Source organism: Arvicanthis niloticus, chromosome 21 (assembly GCF_011762505.2).
Source record: "Arvicanthis niloticus isolate mArvNil1 chromosome 21, mArvNil1.pat.X, whole genome shotgun sequence".
Classification (NCBI taxonomy): domain Eukaryota; kingdom Metazoa; phylum Chordata; class Mammalia; order Rodentia; family Muridae; genus Arvicanthis; species Arvicanthis niloticus.
In genome coordinates, this window is record NC_047678.1 from 28,268,111 (window position 1) to 28,286,564 (window position 18,454).

At 51.7% G+C, this 18,454-nt stretch overlaps 2 protein-coding genes across 3 annotated transcripts in view; both read right to left on the reverse strand.

Annotated features, from left to right (window-relative positions):
• Positions 1-238: 238 nt before the first annotated feature.
• On the reverse strand, positions 239-9,745 carry Apeh (acylaminoacyl-peptide hydrolase). Its single transcript, XM_034484132.2, has 22 exons — positions 9,592-9,745; positions 9,384-9,516; positions 8,804-8,930; positions 8,163-8,256; positions 7,989-8,064; positions 7,736-7,899; positions 7,458-7,595; positions 7,271-7,362; positions 7,154-7,194; positions 6,954-7,075; positions 6,442-6,502; positions 5,328-5,425; positions 4,730-4,781; positions 3,066-3,154; positions 2,527-2,665; positions 1,973-2,056; positions 1,814-1,894; positions 1,256-1,344; positions 972-1,162; positions 786-888; positions 593-699; positions 239-508 (listed from the first exon to the last, which is right to left on the reverse strand). The coding sequence occupies exons 1-22, from the start codon at positions 9,601-9,603 to the stop codon at positions 403-405; spliced, it is 2,199 nt and encodes a 732-aa protein (XP_034340023.1). The 5' UTR covers positions 9,604-9,745; the 3' UTR covers positions 239-402.
• Positions 9,746-11,161: 1,416 nt separating this feature from the next.
• Positions 11,162-18,454, reverse strand: part of Bsn (bassoon presynaptic cytomatrix protein) — a 90,235-nt gene continuing 82,942 nt past the window's right edge. Inside the window, exons 10-13 of one of the 2 annotated variants that reach the window (XM_076917588.1) lie at positions 18,246-18,300; positions 17,763-17,855; positions 17,547-17,663; positions 11,162-15,035 (exon numbers count right to left, since the gene is read on the reverse strand). In XM_076917588.1, coding sequence (XP_076773703.1) covers positions 18,260-18,300 — 41 coding nt within the window. In that variant the 3' untranslated portion in view covers positions 11,162-15,035; positions 17,547-17,663; positions 17,763-17,855; positions 18,246-18,259. The remainder of the gene's footprint in view (positions 15,036-17,546; positions 17,664-17,762; positions 17,856-18,245; positions 18,301-18,454) is intronic. The other variant, XM_034484396.2, reaches the window with a different exon arrangement.

The following is an 18,454-nucleotide window of genomic DNA, read 5'->3' on the forward strand; positions in this document are numbered from 1 at the left end:
TGCCTGGGAATGATAGTGCATAACAGCTTCCAGCACATGGGACCAGAGCAGAAAGAGCTGTGTTGGTCTGCACCAGTCCCATTTGGCCAGGACAGGCAGGGGTTGAGTCTCTCATGGCTTCTCTCTGTCAATGACAGAGAAGAATCCACTGTGGATATCAATGCCAAGACCTGGGGTTTCTGAACCCCAAGGTAGAGTCTGGGGTTGGGGATGGCTTGGTATGAAGTACCAGCACAAACCAGGCTGTGTCCTCCTTTATTATGATTACGGAGTCCATAGTCCTCTGCTCACTCATTCAGAGTCCAGAGCCCAGGAAGCCTCTTGGCTGTTCTGCCAGATGCTGGAGCTTACCAACAGCAAAGTGTGAGACAGACCGCCCAGCTCACGAGGAGCGATCAGGCTTCAGCTGCCCAAGTGTGTGTGCAGCCAAAGCACAGTGTTCATGAAGCAGTCTGACTCCACCTCCACCTCTGATAGCGCATGGGTGCTCTTGGGATACAGCAGGAGCCTGTATGAGCAGCAACACATGACGTTGGAGGTTCCTGTCCTGTTTACCTGCCACCAGCTGCCAGAATTATCCTGTACCACTCACCGGACAGGCACGTTCCGGGCCTTGAGGGCACGGTAATACTCCATACCCTGCTTGAAGGGTACACGCCGGTCCTCTTGGCCCAGCATCAGTAACACTGGTGTCTTTACCTAGGTGTATGGGAGGCAAGGAACTGTGGTGAGCTGAGCTCTGGATTCCGGAGGAATGGGTGGCACACACAAGGATACCTGGGTACCTGAGGGATGTACTTGATGGGTGATTTATCCAGCATCTCCTCCCACACATTCAGGTCTGGCAGGCAGTCATTGCTATAAGGGAAGCCAGTCTCCACCATACACCTATAAAAGACCAAAAGATGCAGACTGCAGGATCTTTATGGGAACATGGGGTGGAAGGGCAGGGACCTTTAGCGCACACTCACCAATCAGGAATGTCAGTGGAGCCCATCATGGAGGCAATGTTGACCACTGGGTTCCGGGCTATACAGGCACTGTAGGTCTCTGGGTATTGACCAATAAGGTGACAGGAGAGGAACCCACCATGGGAACCACCCATAAGGGCCACGCGTCTTGCATCGAAGTGTTCCTCCTGGAGCACCTGCTCCACTGCGAACTAAAGTGTGGGTGGAGGACGCTACAGCTCGCTCGCTGCCAGCTGAAAGCCATGAATCCACCCTCCCTATCTAGGAGCCCAGCATCCTGCTACCTGGACATCCTTCACATCCTGGTGGCCCACATTGCCCGGGAGAGAAAGGATGCTGTCTTGGCCAAAGCCAGTGGAGCCACGATAGTTCACTAAAAGTGAGACAAGATAGTCAGGCAATGTCCTCAGCCCTCACCCCCTTCCACGTATCTATGAAGTAGGCCCTAGGACCAGCCGCATCACATGCTGTAAGGGGAGGTAGCCAAGATCTACGAAGCTGCTACCCAGAGACCACAGCATGCTTTCCATGGAAGCTTCAAGTTAATCCACACGATCACCAGGTTATGAAGCCAGAGGCTAGGTCAGGGAAATTTCTGGTAGTTTCTTTTTTTGTTTTTTTCAAGACAGGGTTTTTCTGTGTAGCCCTGGCTGATCTTGGACTCAAAGCTCTAACTGCCTCTGCCTCCCAAATGCTGGGATTAAAGGAGTGTGCCGCCATTGCCCAGCCCCAGTAGTGGTTTCTGAAGAGTAACCATAGAAAAGCACATACAAACCAAGGCCACCCCATCACTTCATCACTTCGTGGAACCCCAGTGGGATGGCAGAGCCTTTCTCACTTACCCAGTAGGACTGCAAAGCCCATCTTGCAAAGCATGGCTGGGAACAGCATCCAGGCAGTGACAAAGGATGAATGGGGTCCCCCTGCGGACAGGAAGCAGAGGATGAAAGGCCAGCTAGGAGGGGTGGTAGGGAGGCAAGGGCTCTTAGGTAAATACCTACCATGAGGCATGACTACCATGGGAACCTGGGTCTTATCTGCAGGGTTGCTGGGCTGCAAAAGAATTGCTTCAAAGTCCAGGTCAGCTGCAGGGAGAAGGCAGTCGTCAGCAAGACCGGTCCTACTTCACAAAGGCTCCCTCAACCAAGCCCCGTCTGTAGCTATGGCATGGGTCTGACCAAGTAAAACAGAGGCCTAGCCAAGGTAGCTCACACCATGACACACGGAGCCCCCTAAAGCTTATTGCTTTTCTGCCTAGTCAGAGAGCCCTACTGTCTGAAAGGATAACATTCTGGTGTAGCCGCATAAGCCTTGTGTGCGGCCTATTCCTTTAAACCTTAATTTCCTCACCACAGATGATATGGGCTGGTAGGACCTGGTGCTGATAACCACAGCAGGTACCCAGATCTCTGGATGCTACTCCCCGTGACCATAAGATCAGAAAAAAATTTAGAGGAAATCCTAGAAAGCCTGCAGTGTGAGCTAGGGAGGATCACCACAGATGCTGTGTGCTGGGAGCTGGAGAAGGTGTTCAACTGCCATTGGCCCAGCTCACCATATTGCACATTCTCTTGGTCTGGAGGTGGGTGTAGAACACGGATGCCCCAGTGGATGTCAGGAATAGGTTCAGCCTCCTCCAGGGACACCCATGACACAGACTGCTCCTTCCCAGCAGGAGGCAGGAACCCAACTTTCTGCCAAGGGGAAGGAAAGTGTCACAGATGGGCCAGCTCTCAGGGCCCCATCTCTAAAGAGCAGAGCATAAATTCCTGTTGAGTGGTATATGCCAACAGACGTCCACATATGAGCCACCCCTAGCCCTACCACATTTCTTGGCTTCTAGGTCTTTCTGTTTCCCTGACTCTAATAATAAATTACTGGGCACTTCTGTAGGCACATTGTTCAGGACGGTGCAAATGCTAGCCCCTAGTTCCTACTCATGAGTGCCAAGCCCGAAGAACCATAGGACTAGGCTGGAGCCAAGTCGTCTCCGCCCTTCTACATGCTGACCAACCATGGTCAGTCTTTGGGGCCAGTTCTATGGCATGGAAGCTTGTAATTCCTGTCTTCTAGCCTGGGACCCACAGTACTCACCAGGCTCGGGGGCAGACTGGGCGTGGAGAACTGGGCAACCATAAGGTCTTGGTCAATTGTAAGCAGCTTCCAGCTTCCTGCTGACCCCGCTAGAGGAAGCAGATGATGTAAGTTCCTGGCAGGGGCCACCACTTTTCTACCTTTAACCCTGAGATGTACATCTTACAAACACCTAACTGCATGTCCTAGGTAAGCTTCCTGTTCATCTGACAGACAATGGCTATGCTCAAGAATTGCCAGACCACACCAGTGATGGCGCACGCCTTTAATCCCAGCACTTGGGAGGCAGAGGCAGGCAGATTTCTGAGTTCGAGGCCAGCCTGGTCTACAGAGTGAGTTCCGGGATAGCCAGGGCTATACAGAGAAACCCTGTCTCAGAGGGAGAAAAAAAAAATTGCCAGAGCTAGGGACACAGAAAGCTACCAAGGTACTCTACCTACTCCAATGACTGCAGCGTAAAAAGAATGGTAGCCAAAAAACTGGGTAAAGGAAAGGGGACTGGTCTAAAATTGTCCATTCATTATCATTATTATATTATTATTAATTTCTATTGTTATTGTTGTTATTATTATTACTATTTACTTATGTGCTTTGTTTGGTTTTGTTTTGTTGTTGTTGTTTTTTTTTTTTGGTTTTTCAAGACAGGGTTTCTCTGTGTAGTCCTGGCTGTCCTGGAACTCACTCTGTAGACCAGGCCAGCCTCGAACTCAGAAATCTGCCTGCCTCTGCCTCCCAAGTGCTGGGATTAAAGGTGTGCGCCACCACCGCCCGGCTACTTATGTGCTTTGTATATGCTAGGGAAACACCCTAGTAATGACCTATGTCCCAAGCCCGAGATGCAGAATTAGAACTTTGGCACCTGTAGCAATTTGAATACAAATGCTCCCCAATAGCCTCACAGGGAGTGGCACTATTAAGAGGTATGGCCTTGTTGGAGTAGCTGTGGCTCTGTTAAAGTGTGCCATCGAGGGTAGGCTTTCAGGTTTCAGAAGCTCATGCCAGGTCCCTGTCACTCTCTTCCTGCTGCCAGTCAATCCAGATGTAGAACTCTGGGATCCTTCTCCAACAGCACGTCTACCTGAGTGCTGCCACACTCCCCTGCCATGACAATAATGGACTAAACTTCTGAAACTGTAAGCCAGCTCTCATTAAATGGCTCCTTATTAAGAGTTGCTATGATCATGGTGTCTCTTCACAGCAATAGAAACCCTAAGGCAGCATCTTGCTGACCCCCTAGGGGAAGCAGATGTGTGCAGAGTCAAAGGCTGTTTCAGAGGCAGACCACAAGGTGAGTGTGGGGGAGCCGGAGTCCAGCGAAGGTTTCTCCAGGGTTTGGGCAGGAGGCAGATGACTGGAATAGCTTGGCAAGAAAGGTCTGTAGACCTTAGGTCGGGGTGGGGCTATGGGGCCAGGATGTGTGGAGACAATAGTGCAGCGGAAAAAAGAGGTAGTGTCCTGGCTAGCTCCTCAGGACACTGTTGGCAAGGGCTGTGGAGCACCCGTGGTGATAGTGACCGAGCTGACCACTGCTAGCCTGGGTCAAGCTCTAGCTCCTTCCTAAGCTGGCTGCCCATCCCCCCCATCACCCCACTGCAGAGGTCCTGCTGCCCATCTCCCATCCCCACCCCCCCATGCCGTCACCCCACTGCAGAGGTCCTGCTCACCAGCTGTCAGGGAAGTGACACTGCCTGTCTGGGTGTCCACAGCAAACAGGTCCTTAAACAGAGGGGAGACCATGTGTAGCACCACATCCAACAGCCCTATGGGGCCTGTCCCTATTTCCTTTCTACTGTCTTAGGGACACTTAGACCTATGGTGATGGCTACTCTGTAACAGGGAGAACCCTGGATCTAGATTCAGTTCCTTCACAACATACTGGATACATCCAGGCAAGGAACGGAAGAAGATGAGAACAAGTAATATCACACCCAAAGGACCATGGCACATTCGGGCACCTCATCCTCAAGGACCCTTCCAGACTCCTTACATTACAGTCATTACAAAGTGTTCAAGGACTCATCTCAGAGACAGCCCCAGGCTTAGGGCTCTTCTGTGGAGCACCAGAACATTTGGTTCCCTTAAGGAAAAGCAAGTCCAGCAGAAGGCAGAAAGGGCTTCGAGGGGACAGTAAAGACGTTCGGGCTCGCACTCCTCTAGGGCCGTATCCTCACCCTGTCCCAGGTCCTAGCTCTTCGGCAGGTGATCAGAGGGCAGATGTTGATGCTACCCCTGCTACCCCTCCACACAATCAGGGGCTTTTACCTGCCGACTGCGCTGGGCAGAGTCAAAGACCACTCTCTGGCTGTCAGCTGACCAGCATCCCAAAGGAAGAAGGCTGCAGTAGACCCCAGAGAAGTGCTCTGCAAAGGCAGAAAGGCTGCAGCTAAGAGTGGAGGTCTGGGGGATCGAGAATATAAAGTTGGGGAATTCACCTAGGACCCCTGAAATTTGTGGTGGAATCACAGTCCTAGACATGAGGGTACCCTTGGCAATGAGGAGTTTACTGAGTAGAAGGTGAAGGGGGAGGGGGAGAGACTTCTGAGGACCGGAAGAGGCAAGGTCAATGCTTTCCTATTGGTTTTTCCTGTTTGGGTTTTGGCAACATTAAGCGCCTTAACCTTATTAAGATAACGCGTTTGTCCACCGGAGTGCAGAGTACAGTAGCTCACACAGGCGCTCCGAAGGTGGACATAATCACCCCATCCACAAATGAAGAAACAGAAGCTCATGGAGGCCAGTGCACTAACCATGAGCACACGGCTAATGGGCAGAGCCGAGGTTCAGACTAGGTCCCTATTGTTGTGTCCTTGTAAACTAAAGGTGTGTGCTAAGGGTCAAGCACACGGCTTTCCTTGCACATGCTAGCCATGGGCTTTACCACGAAGCCACATTCCAGCTGTATCCCTACAACTTTGTTCACTGGACCCTTGGACCTTTCTGGGTGGCTTGAGAAAAGACTTTCATCCCTGTATCCTTGGGATGTCGGAGGATTGCAGGCAGAGCTGTAAGCACCTGATGTTGAGAGGGGAGCCTCACGGCTACAAGCCGCCTCGCCAGAGACTTAGACTGGACAGATTGATGGGGTGGGATTGAACATAGAGTAACACAGAACCCGCAGGTCCAGTGCTTCTCAAGTGTAACATCCAAACTAATATATTTTCTGAGACTCATCCCAAGCCAACTTGGGCTACTCTGATCTTAGTTTTGGTCTAAGCAACAACTTTTTATCAGGCTATTACCCATAGTAGCATCTTCTCTGTTGGGCCTGGGCACAGGGCTGCAGTAGCAAGGACAGAGTCCTCCAAAGAACCCAGGAAGGAAGGAGAGAAAGCACTAGTATGGGCCCTATTGATGTCCCCAGCCAGGCACCTCTTACCTCCCAGCTGCCGAGGTACAATGTCCACCACCACTGTGGTGACCTTGGTGTACCAGTCATACTACAAGAGAACACAATGGTCAAACCCACCAGGCCATGGATCTCAGGGCATAGAGCTCTGGTATCTATCCCTTTGGGTGGCAACTTAGGAAGAGTTTATCTCTTTTATGGTAGTCTGGACTTGTCTCAGATGGCATGTCTCTTGGACTTCCACCCAGAGCTCTCCTTGTGCAGGGGATGGACTCTGTATAACCCCCAACTCTGCCTCTGCTCCTTGTAGAGCCTGGCTACTTGGAGATGTGAACTAAAAGACAAGCATCTCTGTGGCTGGAGGAGACCCTTGAGGTGCTGAGCCCCAAGAGCACTCAAACCTCCCGGTCCTACCCTGAAAGGTCAGGCCACTGATCCACTGAGGACAGGAGAGGGCCCCAAGGGGGAAGATGATGCTGCCCCTTTAGCCCACATTTCCCCAACAAGCTAACCGTCCTCCCACCCTTCCCCCTTCAGCTCACCAGGCAGAGTTGGCTGCACTGGTGATGAGGACCTAGCGCCGGGCACTGCAGGTAGACGATGCGACACTGGTCTGGGCTCAGCCGAGGAGAACAGACGGCCAGGGACTCATCCGAGAGTAGTTCTAGGCCACAGAAATATGAGTATCACATAGACTGGGGAAGACTTAACAGGACAGCACATGTGGACACCAGACACTTACCACACTTCCCCCCGCTCAGGTCCACATAGTACAGAGCTGATCTGGAAAGGTCAGAGAGACACTCAGCTCCATGGTCAGCTGGGCCGTAAGAGCCCTCTGGCCCACCCACTTCCTCACCTGCGATTGGTGCAGTAGCGGATACCTAGCCGGAAGGGTTCATGCCACCAGCCCACAAACACCACACCTGTGTCTCCAGGGGCCCAGAAAGCCTGTAAACAAGCCCACAGAGTAGGTATAAGCTAGAGGTAATTGCTCAAGCAGGGGAACCCCCACTCCTTGGAACACAGGCCAAGTTGTTGCTGACCTGACCAGGGGACACATTTTCAGGGACGCCCTCGAGCACTGAGATGTTGCCACTCTCGATATCCAGAACACAGAGTACAGGGATGCTTTTGGAAACCATAGTTTCTCCCCAGTCTTCATAAAATATAAACTGGTCCCCCTGAGAACAGAGGACACTCAATGCCCAGGGTGCCTACAGAACCCTGCCCTGCCTCCTAGACACCAGTGCCTCCCAGGTCCACTGGACGCAGTGCAGGACTGCCCAGCAGGGTCGTCGTGGCCTGGTCACACCACAAGCACCTTGATGGCCTGGTCTGGCTTCTTCGGCCTGGCCATCTCATCATCGCTGGCACTGATGTCCAAGGCTTTGGTTTGAAAGAAGGACTCAGCCTTGGGACGCTTCTTCTCCGCCACATACAACAAGTGTGTCTCTGAGTGTGACCAGGAAAGGCAGCCAAAGCAGTCTGCAGGCAGGGAGGGACGATTAGGGGGAACCCAAAGCTATGGTTGCCCCTTCTTTCCACCCTGCCTGCTTACCAGCCAGGCGCCTCACCATCCTCATAAACAGGCCCATGCTTCTCCAGTGCTGACAGGTTGAAACTCTTGAGCTTCCGGTTCTTCTCCCAGACCTGAGGATACTTAGGCATCAGGCTGCCTGCCCCTCCACAGATCCTCACCTACGGAGCTAAGTAAGCCACTGCCTGCCACCTCATCCTTGCAGACTCACCTCTAAGAACTGTTTTTCCTCTCCTGAGGCTGTGCTCCCTGCTTTGCGCAGCACAGCTTTCATGGTGCCTGAAGGAGACTCTCTGCTCAGCAGCCTGAGAACAGGGGTGCAGGTTAGGATTGTGCCCTAAAACAGCCTTGGTCACAACCTCTTAGATGAGTCAGTGTCTGTCTGTCTGTCTGTCTGTCTGTCTGTCTCTCTCTCTCTCTCTCTCTCTCTCTCTCTCTCTTTCCTTCCTTTTTTTTATAAGCCCTTTTTAGTCTGAAGAAGCAGCACAGGAGACTATCTCCCAGCCAGCTGGGACTCTGATCTCATACCAGCCCATGAAGCACCTCCAGCCTCAAGCTACCTGGCCTTCTCTCTCTTCCTTAGGTTACTGACTTGACTCTCTCCAGATTCCCAGGGACCTAGTACCTAGTTTGGAAGAAGCTTCTAGTATTTATCAGGCCATGTCTCCAGAGACCAAACGAGTTCTCAAGGAGCAGGCACCTAGTTCTTTGCTCCCCTGAAGCCACCCAAAGTTGTCCCTGAAGGGGACAGGCACAGAGCTGGACACCCTAAGGACACATGGTGACATTTATGAAAGGCTAGCACAGCAGGTGGCTGTGGTCTTGTCTACAGATTCCTCCTGTCACACTTACTCCCCCCGGGTTTCCACACTGTTGCCTGCAGGCCCGGCAAACACCACAGAGTCTCCATCGTGGAACACTAGGTACTGGCGACAGAATCGGATGTTCTCCATTCGCTCCAAGTCCCTCTGAGTCCATTCTGCAAGGGAGGCAGGGGGCTGCTCAACTTGTCTGGGCCAGTTTGGACCACTGCCCACCAATCAAGGCCTACCTTTCCCAATCTGTCTCCGGACATCCTGAGAAAAGCCTGGACGACACTTCACTTAATATAACCTAAGCCCAGGCTTTCAGAGCTGATAGAGAGAACCCACTGTCAACCACAGAATTTTAAGGGCAACATAGCTGTTGTTGGGCTGGAGAGTACTGCGAGGTTCACACTTTGCACTCAGGTCTGAATTTTACTCCCACACCTTCAATTCATTCATAGGCACTATTAATCAGTAAGGCTAGCACAGCCACCAAAACACCTGTGCGCAGGAACTACAGTTGGGTTTCCACCCCAAACCCGTGTCAAGCAGCATGCCTTCCACAGTCCCCATCTCTCCACCTGGATGCACGGCCCGTCGCCACCCAGTTCCCTCGGTCTACACACCAGTGTGCACCGTCCGATAGAGGCCCCCATACTGCGTGGTGACCTCCGGGCCCAGGCAGGCGGCGCTCAGCGAAGGCTGGCGGCTAAGGCCCCGGTACAGCGCTGCCGCCTCCTGGGGCTCACTCAGCAGCACCTGCGCAGGGGACACACCAGGGTCAGGCTCAGCCCGGGCTACGGAGGCCACGGGGGCCACGGGCCGAGCCCTCACCTGACGCTCCATAGTCGGTCTATCGGTAGCAGCTAAGTCCCGGAAGTGAAGCTTCGGGGGCGGGGCCTAAGGCGGTCCCCAGTTTCCGCTACACCCAGTGGCGACCTGGGACCCGCAGGGCCTTGTGTAAGCTCCGGCCAATCAGCAGGGGCGGGGCCTTGATGGTAAGGGGCGGGGCCTACGAACGAGCCGCCCGGAGGGGGAGGAGCGGGAACCTAGTGAAAATTCAGTCGAGGACTAACTAGGCAAATGAGAGGCAGAATCTGGGAGTCGAGTCCTGGGACTTTTAGAGAGGAGTGAGGGCGGACGTATAGCAGCAGAATACAGAGCTGGTGTTCAGGGATAGGGGAGGTCTGGGAGGAGTGAAGGCCCGGACTCCAACCGACTGTGAGCTGAAAGCTGCGAGGTCAGAAAGCAAGCCCTGGGCGTTCGAAGGGCGGGACTTCGGAGGAACACCAATGATCCTTAAGGATGTGGGGCGGGGTGGAGGGGGGAAGGGTGGGAACCGAACACTGAGACTAGCGGGTCCATGAAACCCGAACGTTGTGGGGCGTGGCACTCGCAGGGATCTCTTTCATCTCTCTCCCAAGCCAGGCGCTTAGGAATGGGAAACGCAGGTTCCCGGGCGGAGCCCTAGGGCGCCGGGCAAAGGGCGGTGCTGAACTCTCTGGGTGCCACCCCGGCTTATCAATCACCAGACTTGCCCCCAAAGCTATCTGTTGCCACAGCCTTCACCCGCCTTTCTCGGTGGCTCATTGCTGCGGAACGTGAGTAGACTGGGTCTCAGCCTACTCCAAGGGCAGATGTGGGGTCAGACTCCACCTAAGAGCAGCGAGCGTGCTGTGGAAAGAAGAGCCTAGGCACAGTCTCCTGCACACGACACAGGACTAGGTTGACTTAGGTGACAGCAGAGGACAAGAGAGGTTGGGCAAGAGTAGGTATCTCCCCTTCCTCCATATAGCTTGAGACTGGCTAGTCTTTCAGATCAGCTATGGGTCCCTTGAATGAGTGCTTTCCTTCTTATCTGAGGAAAAACTGATACTCTGTGTTTAACCCCTGTTTCCTATTTTCTAGTGGTTTGGTTTTGTTTAGTTTCTCTACATAGTCCTGGCCTCAAACTCACAAAGAAGCAACTATCTCTGCCTCCCAAGATTTGGGATTAAAAGTGTGGGCTACCACACCCAGTTTGAACTATTCTTGACTGTATGTGGGGATTAAGGTCTCAGCCCTGAAAAAAAAAAAAAAAAAAAAATTAGGTTGGCACAAAGCAAGCAGATGAAAAGCCTGCTTGAGAGCACCAGGGGGCAGCACTTGCCCATCTAGTTCCAGGGAACCAGGATCTTGAAAACTGGTGGAAACCCATTGGCTTGGCACAGGCCTTTGCACCTTCCTGGAGGATAATTTTTAAATGGCTTGGTGTTGACTCAACCTCAGTTGTGCCAACATTTCTGAAATTTTGCTTATTCTCATTTTTTTCTTTAATCATGGAGAATATTGTCACAAACGTTGGCATCTACTTGTTTGCCTAAGCGGTCCCACTTCAGAAATCATCCCCAAGACAGTCTGGAGGTTGTTTATATCAAGTCCTTTTATTCTGATACCACAGAAATACCTTGTCACAGTACAGGGGAGGGACACTGAAGTACCACGAGTTCTCACAGAGCACAGGAGGACGGCACACAATTCACAAGGTCATGTGGAGGACTCGGGTCATTGCACTTACAATGTAAACTTGTTTGTCTGACTTTGTACAGCACTCTTCCCCCTCACAGAAAGAAGGAGAGAGGGAAGGAGAGGGGAGGGGAGGGGAGGAAAGCAAAAACAAGACATAGAAGCTAGAGGAAAGAATGTAGATGGTCACCACTCTCCAGGGTACCACACTTGGAGAGGAGCAGATTTGACCCCAGAGGCTGAATGAGACCCGTGTGCACACGCACAAACACACACACACACACTGCACACATACACACACACACTCACGTACATGTGCTTACACATACAGTATCTCACGACTTCTATGGCTCTCTAGTGCCACCTGGTAGCAGGGTACTGGCACCCAGGGAGACAGAGATGGCATCTCCAGAGAGTTTCAGTTGATTATATCTGTCCCTCCGACCCTGTTGGAGTCCATGATGACAAATTATTTACAGCATGGGAGGAGAAGGGCTATTGGGCAGGACTGTACTCTCATGGCAAAGGACCCACCTGGAAAACTCCCAGAGGCTTCAGGATACAGGCCAGAATTGCTGCCCTGGCTGTTCTCTCATTGTGGGCCCTGAGACTAATCACCCTGCCCAAAGAATAGGAAGCAGATGGTAGAAGGACCATCACTATGAAGTGAGTGTGTTGAGGCCTTGGGTGGGCAGAGGAGGGTACCCTTGCTTATGACACTGAGAGGGGAAAATGGAGAAGGTCTGAACTCTACCCAGAGACTTCTTAGGCATTTGGAGATGCACCCGTTGCTTACCGTGTCCCACAGCAGCAAACACTGGTCCCCAAGCCCCAGAGTCAACACAAGGGCCAGGGATACCTATGACCTAGAAGACTATTGCAGTCGTATTCACAAAGGGGCAAAGACCTGTCTGGTGGGCACAGCCAGGGATAGAGTAGCAGGTATCAGAAATGTCAAACTCAGAGTTTAGCCAGAAAAGAAAACTGCTGTAAAGTTAATACTTTAGAGCCTAGGGGGGCTGCCAGAGGCTGGCCTGTGGATACCCTGCTGCTCTCATCTCCTAGTCCAATCCTTTGACAATGAGTGGAATGGGATATAGTCATGATCCCAAGTATCTAGACACTGGGCACATCCTGTACACACCTAGGCCTGTGAGTTCCTTACTGAGGGCCTTCTTCAGCCCTTATAGAGATGGCCCCATATAGCCCAAGTTTGATCTCTGAGATATTCCATAGCATGAAGAAAGCTAAATATCGGGAACTCAGGCTCTTAAGTCCAACACAGCTTGAAGTGTCCCATCCACAGCAGCCAACAGTAGGACAGGATCTCACTCTAAAGGATTTATAAGCATTGTAAAAAAAAGGCATGAGAAACATGAACCCCTGAGAAATGCATGGTATACACTGAAGCTCTCTGGAGGCAGGCCAGACTTTAGGGATCAGGCAGGTACTGTCTGTCCTAGTCCTGGACCAGTGAAGGAGATCCTGACAACAGTGTAATACTTATGCTTCAGAGGAGGCAAGTCCTGGGGCAGATGTGGAGAGGGTCACACCGACCCTTCGGTAAGCTTTGCCTTTGAGAAGCCTTCTGAGCTCAGCTTGAAGCTGTTTTTTATGTGAACAGTTTTTTTCTGAATGATATTTTCAGCCATAGCCAGCTCTTCCTGGGCACCCTACAACCCCTGGCTCCATTCCAGAGCTCTTGGATCACAGTCCTTTGATGGTCTTCATCACACAGGAGAGACATAGAGCAGAATCAGCCAAAACCTAGGGATCATAGGGCACAGACAGGATCCCTTGGCTTCTGCCTCTCCACAGATGTACCCCAGCTTTGCCCTTGAGCAGTGCCCCACTGGGAAGGTGTGACCAGATTCTTTTGGCTCAGGCCTGGGATAGGAGGGAAAAATGATATACAAGTAGAAATCCTACAGCAAACCCACAGAATGTTCATACACATGCATCCTGTGCAGGCTCCTCTCTGTCTATTCTAAGGTTTGTTTTTATCTGCTATTGTACACAGATAAAAACTGCAAGGTATATGGGCCTCATGGCCTGCTCCATGGCCTGGCATGTTCAGGCAGTTCAGGCAGGTCCTTACTAGCGTGTCCCAAAGTCAGGGAGAAGCGCTCCGAAAGGAGAGGTTTGGAGGCAAAAAGAACTCCAAGCGAGAGATCGAGCATTTAAAAATGAAAGAAATCGTGCAAAGAGGCTTGGAGCTGTGCATGCTCCACTGCGAGACAGGCGGGACTCACCTGGCAAGCAGCGAGTCCTGCCACAGGTCAAACATGCCACAGACTTAGAATTTACACACGCACGCCTGCACACACACACATACACACACACACACACACACAGAGAAAGTAGGGACAAGGATCAGGTTGGGGTGTTGGAATGAGCAGATAGAGCTATCCAGTTTCTCAACTGTGTGTTTGCAATTAACTCCTTATATGTAACATGGAATTTATTAAATATTAACAGTTGTCTTTGAGGGTTTATATTTCATTGCATAGAACATTAGAGATGAGACTTGTGGCTGGGCCCGAGATGACGGGAGGCCTCCAAGGGAAGGGCTTTGGGGAGGCATGTAGCCCAGTCCACCAGGTGAATGGACGGTGCCATACTCCCCGTACCTCACAGGGCTCTGAACCTTTCCCTTGGCTCCTCTGCTCTGAGCACACCCACTGCTGATGGCTTAAGAAGACTGAAATTGCACAGTAAACAGGCGGGCTGAGGAGCCTCCCTAGGCCTCGCCCTGGGTTTGTGCTCTTGGTGGCCTGCTGCCCGCTATTGCTTCTAAATCAACATTTCTCCCTGTGCTGAGCAGGGGCAGAGCAGAGAGGAAACCAAACCATCAATCACGAGGTGGGGGCGGGGGGAGAGACAAAGGGATTAAAAAAGGGATAAAAGCAAAGAAAAGAAGGGGAGAGAAAGAAAAATAAAACAAAAAAAATGTTCATGAGGTATACATGTAAATTAAACTGGAATGATTAAGGCTGTTCTTGAAATCAAAAGAAATCCCCAGGTGTACAGATGAGGAGCCGGGAACCGGCTGGGTGAGACAGTGGTGATGCTGCTGGGATGCTCACAATGGCTGGGGGGATGGCTTTAAGGTGATGGCAGGCATGCCTAGTTACGCTGCCATCCACGGGCTGGGAGGAGCCTCAGCCGGTGCCCACGCTGCTTTTTCGGTGCTATGGCCTCTTATTTCAGCGATGAGACAGTGTTAGGTCCTAGTGTTTGTAAAGTTCTCCCAAACCCATGCTGGCCATGCAGAGGTCCTGCTCCAGTGTCACCCATAGGGCAGGGTGAAAGGGGCAAGGCCTTATGGCCACAGAGGGATCCGGGCCAGCTGGAATGTGAAGGAATCGGAGCCCAGGGCCCCAGCCCTCAGTCAAAGCCCCTCTCCAAGGCTGTGGAAAAAACTTCTGGCATCTTAGAGGGAGGGCAGTGTGCACCCAAACTCTGTGTATAACGCATTGGAAGCCTGGCTGGCCAGGCCGCAGGAGGCTGCGGGAAGAGCAGCAGACAGACACAGCACGACCACATTCTGGTGAGGAGGGCTCCTCTCTCCCAAGGACAGCTGGCCTGAGTAAGGCAGGGTCTCTTGAAAGACATGAAAGGTCCCCCAAGCCAATGGTCCCATTGGTCCAGCAGATGCTTCACCTAGGTCGCTGCTGTTAGAAAACATGTCATTCTCATGCTCGGCTGAGGCCTGCCTGCTGGGGCCCACCTGGTGTGAATCTTTGGGCCAAAGGTTTGCCAGCTTGTAGATGCTTTGAAAAGAGAAGGAGAGAGGGAGAGAAGAAAGAAGGAATTTTTTTTTTTTTGTCAAGAACCCTGGACATAGTTTGCCACCCTCCTTAACATTACTCTTAGGCATTGTCGTGTACAATGGCCAGGTCCCGCTTCACCCAGAGGATTCCACTCTATCAAGGCATAGAGAGGTTAGTATTTGTGCAAGTTAAAGATCACAGACAGACTGGGAGAAGGAAGAATCAGATCTCCAGGAAAGGACCTCCCTTCTTTCTCTCCCATTTGAGACAACAGGGTCTCATTACATCACCCAAAGTGACACTAGAGTGACCCTTCTGCTTCAGCCTACAGCACAGGCATGTGTCACTACGTCCAACTTTTTTTTTATGTTTGCTTGTGTGTATATACCTGCACGTGGGGGTCAGTGGGAACCTGCAGGAGTTGGGTCTCTCCTTCTACTATTTGTATTCTAGGATTTAAACTCAGGCTGTCAGGCTTTGGCAGCGAACATCTTTACCCACTGAGCAATCTTGCTGGCTCTTGACATTTATTTTGTAACAGTGTAGAAAGCCAGGTATGATAGTGTACATCCATAACCCTAGCCTTAAGCGATGGAGGCAGGAGACTCACTACAAGTTCACGGTCAGCTTGATCTCTATATATTGAGTTACAGATTGGTCAGTCCTACAAGTGAAACCCGGTCTCAAAAAAACAAACAGGAAAGAGTGAGGGAGATGGGGTTTTGTTTCAAAAGACAAGCACCTCCTAGCTCATCTCTGCAACTGACATAAAAGACACCAGGCGATGGATGCACGGAGCAACTCTGACCACCTAGCCCAACTGTTGGCCGAATGCTAGAACCAGGGAGCTCTTCACTACAGAGCCATGGTCTCAGTGGCCTGCCCACACTATGGTAAGGTGTGGACCACAGCACAGGTGTTCTGCCTCTCCTTCCTAGTAGTTCTCTGGCCCCAAACTTGGGCTGGGTGCTGTCCCATCCCTCCCCACCTCCCCTGAGTGCCACTTGAGATTTTATGTATGTGCCAGGGAACTCCAAGAAAACGTCTAGCTGAGAGGGAGGGTGGCAGGGTGTCTACTGCCCTACCGCAAAGGCAGGGAGCGTGTTGTCAACACTGGGATGGCTGTCACTAGCAGAAAGCCCAAGGTCTTCACTTTGGCCTACGGTGCCCACCCAAAATGTCTCCGGCCACTGCTCCTCTGCCACGGCTTAGTTGTGGTCCTCTCTGCTTGTCTCTGAGGCGGACCAGTTCCACTCAGCATCAGAAGCGCGGCTGGCTCGGTGCCTTCCCACACCTCCAGCTCTGACTATTTTCTCTAGGTCAACTCCTGCTGCTGCAGAAACCCTGCTGCACATTTGCCATCAGAAAATCCTTTCAAATTGGTTATTTATTTATTTATTTATTTCCTTACTTTTGTGGGGAGTTGTTTTATTTTGTTTTTATTTTTTTTGAGACAGGGTCTCTCTGTGTAGCCCTGGCTGTCCTGGAACTTGCTCTGTAGACAGGGTTGGCCTTAAATTCACAGAAATCCACCTGCCTCTGCCTTCGAGTGCTGGGATCAAAGATGTATGTTGCCATTCATGGCTAGACTTTTCATTCTGAGACTTATTTACTGTTTGTCTCTCTTAATGGACCATTGACTCGAAAGGACAGGAACTCAGTTTTGATTTCTAGTGTGTCCCTAATGTATAAAACAGGGTTGGGCACATATCTGGGGCTTGATCAGCATTTGTTGAATAAATGGATGAGAGACTGAGCCCTTTTCAGCACCTCCATGCTCCTGAAAAGACTGGCAGTCCTTGGCACCCATACACGGCTTCCTGTCTACAACAAGCAGGCCTGATCTAAGTAGGGGCACTTGCTGCTCTAAGGCTTCCTTAAAGAGACCTGCTTACTAACTGCTGTCCTGGACCTGGGCCATGGGCTGTCCCTCCCCATCTCCCCTGAGTACCACCTGAGATTTTATGGCTGCCCACATATCTCCATATGCTTAACTCCAGAGTAGGAAAAAGAGCAGGAGACCAGAGGCCTCGGGGAAATGGCCTGATAGGTCATCCTTGGTCGTGCAAGGAACAACTTCAACAACTAGGCTACTCTCCCCAATTCTAGATGAGGTACGTCTTCTGTCCACAGATCCAGGGCTAAGGCTAGACCAGGACAGGCCCCAAGAGGGAGCATCCCACCCTCTTTGGCCACTACGATCTAGGTAGAAAAGGCTCCTGGCATGTGCCTTCCTGATCTCTTACTGGGCTGCCCTGGACCTAGGCTGAGACTGGCTGACCAGTGACTGCTTTTCCTGTGTTCCTTTTCTGTGTGCCTCTCTTCCTAGTTCACCCTTTCACCTTGTGAGCCACAAGCACAACCTGAGAATCCAAGAGTCTTTTCACTTCGTGCCCAAAGCTCTACATTCTCTTGGGTTTAGATACACTGGCACTAAACACCAATGTCTCCAATAAGAGCCATAGGCCTGGAGGACGGGACGATTTTGAACTCAGTGTCCAGAATACAGACCTGAAGTTGTAGGGGTACAATTGGCTTCACTGGGCCCTTTCCCAAGGATAGCTGACTCATTTCCCACCATGCCAGCCGGCACACTGCCTCTGAGGGGGGCTGCTAGGCCCAGCCCAGCTGAAAGAAGCATACCAGGTCCTTTTTAGTTCACGCTTCCAGGAACAGGGTCCCTTTACCCACTTCTCTGGTTTATCTTAACCTGGTTCCAACACTCACCGTTATACGCAGAGTCCAGAGCTGCGCCCAGACCTTTGACTCCAGAGATTTTTCCACAGCAATGAGATTGTCTTTCTTCAGGTCTTCAGGAGCCTGTGGAACATTACAGGGGAAAGCAATGAGCTGCTTCAGCATTGCCCCTGCATGTAAGTCAAGACGTCCCATCACTTTAAGAGCATGGCGGAAGACTGGGGTGGAGAGAAAGGCAAGAGGGACACCAGCCCTGGCTTTCTCTTGCTGGGGACAATGTGGCCCATGCCTGGATCTCTGTGAGTTCAAGGCTGGCCTGGTCTACACAGTGACTGCTCTCCTGAGCAGGCCCATGTTTTAGGCTCTATGCAGTGTCCTTGCTCTTTCCCACACACCCAGCAGAGTATGTAGCTCTCACTGTGCCAGCTACTGAAGACTGGGCCCTTCCCAGAGGACTTCCCCCAACCACAAGCAACTCAAGCTTCTCCCAGCATGGCAGGCATAGGTACTCACCCTTCTGGACACAATCACCAGAACGAGGAAAATTTTTTGCCAAAAGCAGAGACAGCTGTGACATAGGAAACAGAGAGAGAGATGTCAGAGACTGGGTCAGATTCCTCCCAGTCAGGGCCACTGGTCAAGGTAAGGCTAAAGAGATAAGGAATACCCAGAAACACTGGGTACCAGTGGGTGGTCTGCGTCCTGATGACTGGTCCTAGAAT

Bases quoted from the DNA above. Each gene is read 5' to 3' on its own strand.
- Apeh (XM_034484132.2), bottom strand. The intron at 6,503-6,953 runs GTGAGCTGAAGG...GTTCTCTTGTAG, and splicing joins AGTGCAGCCAACTCTGCCTG to TATGACTGGTACACCAAGGT. The intron at 509-592 runs GTGAGTGGTACA...CTGCTCATACAG, and splicing joins GCCCGGAACGTGCCTGTCCG to GCTCCTGCTGTATCCCAAGA.